The sequence below is a fragment of the Channa argus genome, chromosome 14 (assembly GCF_033026475.1).
Source record: "Channa argus isolate prfri chromosome 14, Channa argus male v1.0, whole genome shotgun sequence".
NCBI classification, from domain to species: Eukaryota; Metazoa; Chordata; class Actinopteri; order Anabantiformes; family Channidae; genus Channa; species Channa argus.
This window is the reverse complement of record NC_090210.1, coordinates 9,704,031-9,713,851: the sequence shown is the minus strand read 5'-3', so window position 1 is coordinate 9,713,851 and position 9,821 is coordinate 9,704,031. Positions and strand designations below refer to the sequence as shown.

The 9,821-nt window shown below is 38.0% G+C and overlaps 1 protein-coding gene across 1 annotated transcript; it reads right to left on the bottom strand.

Annotated features, from left to right (window-relative positions):
• Nucleotides 1-2,256: 2,256 nt before the first annotated feature.
• LOC137098948 (protein shisa-like-2B) lies at nucleotides 2,257-6,938 on the bottom strand. Its single transcript, XM_067475719.1, has 3 exons — nucleotides 6,563-6,938; nucleotides 6,260-6,396; nucleotides 2,257-6,046 (listed from the first exon to the last, which is right to left on the bottom strand). The coding sequence occupies exons 1-3, from the start codon at nucleotides 6,742-6,744 to the stop codon at nucleotides 5,856-5,858; spliced, it is 510 nt and encodes a 169-aa protein (XP_067331820.1). The 5' UTR covers nucleotides 6,745-6,938; the 3' UTR covers nucleotides 2,257-5,855.
• Between the last annotated feature and the right edge of the window lie 2,883 nt (nucleotides 6,939-9,821).

Sequence of the window (9,821 nt, the reverse complement as noted above, 5' to 3'; positions counted from 1 at the left end):
CACAGACGTTAATGATTATAGGTCTGCCATTTGGTATACATCTGAAATTACTCAACTTTTCAACCAGGAGCAAAAAAAAAATGTTTGTTTTTTTACTCAGAATTATATAAAATTCTTCCGAAAGAGAGGTCTACAATCAATAATTGACTGTAAGTAGAAGTAATTACTGATTATTTCATTATGAAATCAGATAAATCCGTTTTACATAAAGCAAATGTTACACAAATCGTTACCTTAATAATGTAAGGAATCGATAATGGAGAATTACCCTGAACCTAACACTATTTTTGCCAAGCTATTAAACTCAACACAGTTACAATGACTTCCTTTTTTTAGGTCTGTTTACAGGTCTTTGAAGTGAAATATTTCAAATGAGAAGACTGAAAATTTGTGTTGTTTACTAAAAAATGCATTACACAATCCAGTTATTGAACTTTATTCAAGACATATTGTCTCACTGTTTGTAAAAACAAACTTTAGGCTAATTTCTTCACTGGAAGCAAATAGGGCCCCTGAATAAAAGAACTGGTACAAAATGCTGCATGTGAGCCCAGTTAGTGGCACTGTAATCATATAATACACGTGAAACAAAGATAAACCACAGAAGCTGAACGTGGATTTTGGGGGGAGGGTTGTAGAGGATCAGTGATTTTCCACTGGTTCAAGTGATTCTCTATATACGAACATTTTTGTTTTCACTTGAACCACTCATTCATCAGGTGGAGAAAGGAAGCAAGGTTGATGAACACTTTAATGACTTCATTTGATCTTGACTTCATTTATTATTAACATACATTCAATCATGATCTTTCTGCCTGCAGGAAGAAGTACTTTGTAGATATAATAGCTTAAAGTATGAATTTTGAGGCTCAGAGAATTGAATTGTCATCTGTGTGCATGTCATTATGCACAATAAATGTTTGATTACCGCTTCACAAAAGATCCAAAATCCTCCATGAACAAGAAACTGTAGGTCTTAGCATTTTGGAAAAAAAACCTGTACAATAATGATGATTTATGAACTTCAACCTTAAAGACTTGAAGGACATTTTTCTGAGAAAACATTGACTCTACAATGATGTCGTAGTCTTTTCCTTGGATGCAGCAATTTTTTGACTTTCTAACCAATATTTTCTATTTACCTTCAGGGAAAATTTGTGCGAAAATTAGAAGTTTGGCAGTTAAATCTTGTTTATCAGTTTTTAAAATTGCTTTTTCAAAAAATGTATGGACCTTATACTTGATTTAGATAATAACTGCAACTAGCTGCAAATTACATTTTTGAAAGAACAGAGAAGATTACACTCTGCCCTTAGAAAAGCATAGCAAAGCATTAACACTTCTTTTGTCAGTGAATAATAATCTATATTAAACAGACATTTGACAGTGCTGATAAGCTCACACTGTGCACAATCCAGTCGCTGCCCAGTCTTATTCACAATGTAGCATGAGATCACTGCTCCCACTCATGCGATCATGACATTGTGCACATTCTGCACTTTCTTTTAAACGCTAGGTTCACCACCCACGTTTACCTTACCTTAACCTTTTTAATTCTGTCAATATGGATTGAAACTTAATATATGTTAATGGATGTTCAAGTTGCTTTCTATTAGAATTTTTTTCAATATATAGATCTGTATGGGGTGACAGTGAGAAAAAAGGTCAATTTTAAATCCCCTAAAGCATTTCACATTATGGTTACTGTTGTAAAATTCCCTTGATTTAACAAAACCTACCTACATTTCCAACAAAGGTTTATGAGGTCTAAAGGTCCTACCACATGCATTTTCAGGCTGCAGGAAAAGGATAAGAATCCAGAGCCAGTAAAGACTTGAATTAAACCATCTAATCTTTTTCTCCTGAACTCTTAAAAAGGCCCTGTGGCTTCGAAGAAATGGCAAAGAAACATGGAAAATAATAATGATTAGAGCTGCTCAGACACACAGTTTCTATGAAAAAGATAATTCATCAATTTACCGTGCTCAGATATATGATTTTACATCTGTTTCGATTTTTAGCTTATTAAAATTTTTGATTCTATCCTCTGGACATTGAGCAGTTTAAACCTGCTCACTGTTGGACATCACACTGGTAAAAAACACCTAAAACAATTGGGGTTGAAGGTTGAGGGCTGAAGGCTGAAGGCGACAACAAGCAGCTGTGTCACTTGGGATTCAACAAATTTCCTAAACCTACCTTGTTGTATCTTAAGGGTTGAAAGAAGTCAGTCTCCTTTGAGCAACAGTACCAAAGGTGACCACTAGGAACATTTTCCTGAAGGACTAAGGTGCCATATCCAGCTCTAACATTTCATCCATGGTAATAACAGTATATAAACTAAAGTCTGATCCAGCATATGAAGAGAAAGAACTTCTCATTTTCTCCACAGTAGGGAGCTAGTTTAGCTTTGCCTCAGGTACAATATACAGTATGATAATCTACCATTCTGAAGGCACTTGAAAGTTTGAAGAATGAACTGAGTTTAAATACAGAGCATAGTGTTTATTGGGTTAATGGATGTAAAATAATCATGTACAACCAAACGTGCTGCAAATTTGATAAGGCATTTAGTGTACAGAAAGATGTTTGTCCTGGATAAATCTCATCCTTATGCTATCTACATACATTCTAATAAACCAGTGCCACTCAAAATAGATAGGATTGGTATGTTTCATCCCACAGTATCAGATAATGACGCTTCCTAAGGTGTCAATTTGTGCCACTTTTGCCCTCCTTTTGGATGCACTATTGGAAGCTCCAAAAGTGCCACTATTTGATGCCATGAACACATCAGTGTCTGATTTTGATGCTACAGGTACACTACACTTTGGCATCAATATTGGACACTTCAAGGCATCACTATTTGGTGCCCCTGGAATATCAACTATATACACACAAATACTGTGTTAGGGTTAGGGAAAAGAACTTCAGGGTAAGGTTATAGTACAAGATAAATTACATAAAAATAAATGCCTACAAGCAGTGACAATGGCACACATGTACTTCTTAACTATAGTACCCAATTGTGCCATATTGTCATCTAGGCATGAAATATTGAAGCATTGATGTTTCCATTGAACTACACTTAACGCTCAGAGTGTTGATCTCCGACACAAATGGATTCTTAAGCTTCAGCATGTAACGCAAAGGGACTGGCAAAGCCACGCTTTTTGATTGAACAAAAGGCGGGTCAGTGAACTGTTGATAGTTCAGGTTTGGTCTTAACATTGGCATAAAAACAAGCAAATAACTCGCCTGAAAGCTTATTTTTTAAATTATTTTTTTGTGGTATAGTAAGTATAAATTGAATAAAGAATTCAGTGCTGATTGAATGTTATATTAATGTATCTGCTGTGTGACCACTCAGGGGTGATGACAGACAGGTTAGGTTTAAGGGGAGGTTTGAGTCACAGACTGTTTGTTTTTTTACAGTGTTTTATATTATCGGATTTGTTCATTACAGTAGCATCAAAAGCTAACAAGGTCCTGATGGCCCATGTGCAGTGTTTGCAGTAAGATGAAGTAATACTGTAATTAATAATATAAATATTATGTTTATGTCATAGAATTAGATTTATAACTAAAAAATTGAATTTACCTGGTTTAATATAAATATATTGAATAATTGGAGTGATATACATGCACACATACCAATCATAGCTTGAATCTCTGTAAAAATGGATAAAGTATAAAAGCCAGAAATGGTTCTAGATAAAATGTTTTTTGAGAGCCCAAAGAGTCGGTTCTGATCTGTCCGGAGTGTACCCTGCCTAATGACAGCTGGTATAGGCTGCAGCCCCTGTGACCCTGAACAGGAAAAGTGGTTAAGATGATGGATGAATGAAGGGTCACTTCTGAATGGTCTTAATCCACTAGAGGGCAGAAGAAATGTCTCAGATTGTTTTTTAGGAAAGTCTTGATCATGTCCATGACATAGAGGTCTCAGAAACTAGTGTTTCAAATATGATACACATTACATTATAGATTTAAGCATTTGAACCAACAACTAATGCTGAAAAATGCTTTTTTTTTTTTACAGAGTCTTTACAGAGTCACACTGTTGATCCTCCTCACAAACCAGATGTAAGCTGGAGCATAATGCTGGGCCTACTGGACATCTTATGTTTCCCTTGCATATGTCTTGATGATTAGACAGCTGTAGACATGTCTTTAACTTTGAAGAAGCCACCCAAATAACTACATAAGTGGTTCTTCTAAAACAGAGGAACGTGGCAAAGTGTCATTGACTGATCAGTGAAAACAAAGCCAAGCTGACTTCATTATAGAGCCTTAAGTATTAAGGTGAAATGGCAGCAGGACAAGCTTTCTAAATTTTGACAGAACTAAAAACTTTATCCATGTCTGCCTAAGGCTTTTACAGACTTACACAAAAAGGCTCAAGTCTGAAATTGCTGCCACAGGGTCCTTACAAGGTACTGAAGTAAGGGCCTGAATGAGTTAGCAAAAAAACTTTTAAAAAGTTATCACTTTCTTTTCTATACTGTCCTCATTGCTCAGCTTGTGCAGAGTTTAACAGAGGTCTAGTGCAGTGTCTTTACCCTTCATGACTTTTTCTTCTGGAATAATCTTCCTGCCCATAACAACAAAGTAATTCCAACAGCAAACAATCTGAAGCTGTAAAATATCTTTAAATCCAAACTTAAAACTCATCTTTACTGTATATCTTTCTGTTTGCTGTTTATTCTTAGAGGCCTTCCACCTGTTACCCACCCATGTCATAAGTGGGTTGGTCTCAGGCTAATATTCAACATGAAAGCAACAATATACTCCATGTTCTTATGTAGATGAGATAACTACAACACCTCTGAAAACCACTGAAGCTTTCTATTTTGAAAAACTATCTTTTTGTGTGTTCCCTCAAGCAGAAGGATGTTGAACCCTCCTCCTTCTCTTGCTCTCTCTCTCTCTCCGTTGTGTTCTTGTTCTTATCTCTCTGTCCTTCTGCATGCTTGTTTCTTTCCTCTGTAAGTGAATGATGATTTTGGATTTTGGCTCTTGTGTTTTTCTGTCCTATTTCCAGGTCTTCGTGGTACAGAGGAGACCATGAGGCTTATGTCCTACCTCTTTGCTGCCCCTGGAGGTTGGTCAACATCCCCCAGGATTAGATTATTTTTTGTATAAAATCTATCATTTTGTCATCCCAAATGGCCACACTTGTGAATTTACTATGTTATTGTCTTCTGTAAACAAAATTTAATGCAGCAAAGTCTTGCTCTGCTGACACCCTTCCTGGTACAGTATTTGCATTGTTTGCTCCAGTTAAATGTTTTTCCTTATCTAATTAATCAATGAAAGGGCAGAGACTGTTGCAAATTTGTGATTTGTAATATAAGCTGTGTAAAGTCTGATACCTGACATGAGTCCAGCATTGTGGCTTACTAAGTGTGGGCAGATCTGCAATTTGTTTAGTTTCAAGTAATATTTACAACACCTGTAAGTGTGCAAAAAAAGTATATTTGCAAAGTATATCCAAAGTCACTATATATACACATCTCTTCCAAGAAAAGGGCAGATATTTAATTGCCATTTATACACTTTCAATTGTTGCTGTTCAGTCCTGAAAACTAGAGAGAAATTCAGTGCATGAAAGAAATCCATCTCAAAGCTTTGTAATGTGTGATTTATAAGCATGGCTTACACCCTTCAGAGTGTTCCTGTCACCTATCATTACTGTTATTTAATGTTTACTCAACTGAAGCACCCCAAATCCAAAGCACACCACTTTATGTCAGCAAGTATTCCTCTGTGTCATTGATGTCCACTGATAGCATTTGGTTCCAGATTTAGTGGCTCTCGTGACGGCTGGTCCCATTTTTAATCGAAAAAGTCTTTCAGCATCCTATGGGACTTTCCACTTTCACCCCACTGACTGTAGCTGTGAAACATCTCTGGAACAGGCGCTCGGGATCTGGTGGATGGTTATCACAGTCCAGCTTCCTGCTCATGAAATGTTTTCTGAATCCCTGTGGACCAGAGGCACCAGTTGCTGTCACCTGACTGGGTCCCTCGCTGCAATCTCCTGCTGAAAAGTCCACGGGCAATTACACAAAAGTTCAAGTTCTAAATCTGTTCTACTTAATCTGTGCACAAAAGAACAGAAAAATTGGCCATTTAAAACTTGAGAGCTGGTGGTTGCAGATTTTCTCCAATTTGAAGGCTTGTAGAAGAGCACATCAGAGTTCTTACTATCAGAGTGTAGTTACTGTAAGAGAGCCTAGACGTGCTACACACTAACCTGGAGCTCTGAGGGGTAGGCCGTTGTCAAGGCGACTGGGTTTGGTGGCGATGAAAAGGTAGCAGAGGACACATACAGTAATGAGAAAGGCAAGAAGGACCACCGCTGCAATGGACAAACCGACAAGAGCGCCGATACTGACAGGAGAGGATAGAGAAGGACAGGAGACAAATGGTGATGTGAGCATGGGAAAAAGTAAATGGTAAAAGAAGACAATGTGTGCGATAAGTCCATTATCAGAAGACATAATCTGCAGTATCTTTAACATACAATTTTGAGGCGGTTAAACATTACAGTCCTTACCTCAGCCACCACATGTATCGGTATTCATAGGGGAAAAAACTGTTGGGATCATCACAACAATACTTAACATCATTAAATCCACAACAGTAGACGGCGGCAGCAGAGTTTCCCGGTTTGGGGCAGGAGAAAACGTCCACAAACACACCTTCAGCGTTGTAGTAACTGCTGCAACTAGCGCTCATGCTGCACCGGCGAAAGAATGAAAGACAAACACAACACTTTTGATCCGCCGGTACGGACACAGCATCGTCAGCTCGCAGCCGTGAGCTTTTAGTCCAGTGCCACGGTGCGTGTCCCCGCCAGCTTTGTGTGAATGAACAGTAAGAGAGACGGAGGTGGTAAACTTTGACTTTAAAGACGGAAAGAAAACTCTCCCTCTGTCCGTCTCTCCCTCTCTCTCTCTCTCTCTCTCTCTCTCTCTCTCTCCCTCTCTCTGTCTCTCTCTCTCTCAGGAACACATGGTCTCTGTCTCGCAGCTTATTTGGTGTGAAAAGAAGCTCTTTTCCATGTCCAGGTCTTTTGCAACAGGAGTGTCCCCATTAAAATGCTCCACGCTTTTTACTTCCATCAAGACTATCACAAATGTAACATCTCTCGATGTCTTATTATCACTTATTATAACTTAAACGTTGTATGTGTTTTATACCTACATGTGCTGTATTTTCCCGTTTTGTTAAAACGAACGGATTCATTTAATTTCAGTGGAAGTATCTCACTGCCTCCTCTGTTGGTAGGCATCAAAACATGAGCGGGTTGCAGTCTACTGTGATGACTGCTACAGCTTAAATTACCTGTCCAATCACTTTCAGACATGTAGCATATGCAAAGACAATGTTGTGCAGTGATAAGCCTACTGCATCTTCCTGGTCAGAGAATGGCCATTCACATGCAATAATTACATCACAGCTACTGCAACACCATAAGAGCCTATAAATCCTCATACATCTTTACACTCATGCTACACCCATACCGGTGTTGTTTGGGCTGATTCAATTTCTTCTTAGCATTTATTTATATTTTCCGTTTTGTTGCACCCACAAACCATATGATTCTCATTAGTTCATGGCCATGTACAAAACTAGTATTATTGCATCCAGGTTGTAAGAATAAACAATTATTCACATCTGAAAATTCCCACCAACTAAGTAAAAACAGTAGCAGTTAATAAATTGATTGTTAGTAAACAAGTGACTGTTTATAATATGCAGTAAATAGTGAATTATAGTGAATGACAGTAAATGATAGTGATTTCAGACGGTATGAAATTCCAAACACAGCTCCAACCCAACACAGCTTTCTCTCAACCTAAGAGAAAGGTTGTCAATGAGCAGCAGCACCATAATCAATAATTTGTTACACTTATGTGGATTTTAAAGGTGACCCAAGATAAATTTATTAGGAGAGTTCACCTAATGTGCTATATATATCAAACTATGGCTTAGCACTAAATGTTCATGCACAGACTTTTTGAATATATTTAGTAAAAATACAGCACTGCCAAGTAAGTTTTGGAAAACACAGCAATTCAACTTAATAAGCTCAAACAAACATCTGTCAGTTTTGACTGACAGTGAAAAACACACATGGCTTTGTGTCTCTGTGTACTTGAGACATGCTTTTTAGAGAAAAACTGAGCATGGTATATCTTGGCATTAAGGTGACCACTACATGGACTGTCAATATAAAAACCGTAGGAGAGGGTTGTCATGTGATATGAGCAGCATAGGTCACTGATAATCAGGTTTTACCTGATCTCACTGTGAAAAACCTACAGTATAAAAACTGTGATTCCTATTTGCAGAATCAAAGCCTGAGCTTAATTATCTACTTCCGTCATATCAGAGCTATAAAGCTATAAATACTGTATACTAGGAACCATGCCATAATCACAACTGAACGACTCGACTTTAGTCTAAAAGCTTTAATATATGGGCTATGTCACTATAGTTATTAATAAAGTGGGTGAAAACTAGAAAAGACCCTCAAATGAGAAGCTGTGGTGGGGTATTGTGAGAAATGCACATCTGGAATCATATTTTTTAAATAAAAAGGATATGTAGATGTTGCTGGTTTGTCTCCTAACTCAAACAGGAGATGTGTTCCTACATTACTACACACCTCACTGAAAAACCTGGAATAGTGAGATTCTGCCAACTTTCTAACTTTTCTAAAAATCCATCCAATCCAACTTCAGACTAGGAACTTCTGAGTTTGAAAGGAACACTCAACGACTCATGCTGTCTGCGTGCTGATGACTTTGGACAGCTAGCTGAGCAGTCACAGAGCAACAGTTTCTTTTAGTTTTGTTTTTTTTGGGGGGTTATTTGAAGATTGTATATTGTATAATCATTTTAATTTCCGATTTCTTTTACACTAGACACAGTTTTAACCTGATCTCACTTGTTTCTAGTACTGCAGCTGCTCTCCCTCTAGGCTGCACAATCTCTGTTCCTTTTATTCACTTTTCTGCAGACCACCCTATGCGCCCCTGCTCAGCTGCATCCACTCAGCTAACCAATCTACCTGTACATAGCGCACAGCCTTAAACTGTTGACAGATTATTTTGCCAGTACAGTCTTTATATACCCTATATTTGGCCACATACACCTCCCTTCTCCGCACTGAAGCTGGTTCTGGTCTGAGTTTTGATGGAGTTTTTGACTTCCCTTCTGGCTAGAGTTTTCTTAATATTTCATATCATATTTTCTAGCTTCCCACATAGTTCCCACATAGCCTCATTCTTTGGTTCTTGTGTTGATTCTTATACGCTTCACCCCACTGTAATCTCTTTTGCATTTTTAGCATTTTCTTCTTTGTTTGAGCTCACACCATGTTCTAGCCTCACCAAGTCTGTGTTTGTCGGTTCAACCCCCTTTTGTGTTTAGCTTACATCAAGCGTATTGAGCTGGTTTGTTTGCTCAATTTTAAACTCCACATATACCTATTGCTAAGCTTTTAGTTAGGATTATGCACCTTTTACACTTTTTCTACACTGTAAACACTGTGAGTAGACAGAATAAAAGCCAGCTCAAATACCAGTGACATGTATGAGTTGGTTTGTGACTTCAGCAAGAGAGGGCAACAAGAAAAGAGGATAAGGACCACATGCCAGAGGTGGCAGACAAGGAGGAGGAAAATGAAGATTAAGAACAAAAGCAATCATGTCCGATACAATTACAACAACCACAGATATTTTCGGACTCACTCTCCAAGGCCTCCACAATCAGGGCATTTAGAAAGTTACAGCTGAAAGTTACAG

Bases quoted from the DNA above. Each gene is read 5' to 3' on its own strand.
- LOC137098948 (XM_067475719.1), bottom strand. From the start codon at position 6,744: ATGAGCGCTAGTTGCAGCAGTTACTACAACGCTGAAGGTGTGTTTGTG. The intron at 6,397-6,562 runs GTAAGGACTGTA...CTCTCCTGTCAG, and splicing joins CGATACATGTGGTGGCTGAG to TATCGGCGCTCTTGTCGGTT. The intron at 6,047-6,259 runs GTTAGTGTGTAG...TGGACTTTTCAG, and splicing joins CCTACCCCTCAGAGCTCCAG to CAGGAGATTGCAGCGAGGGA.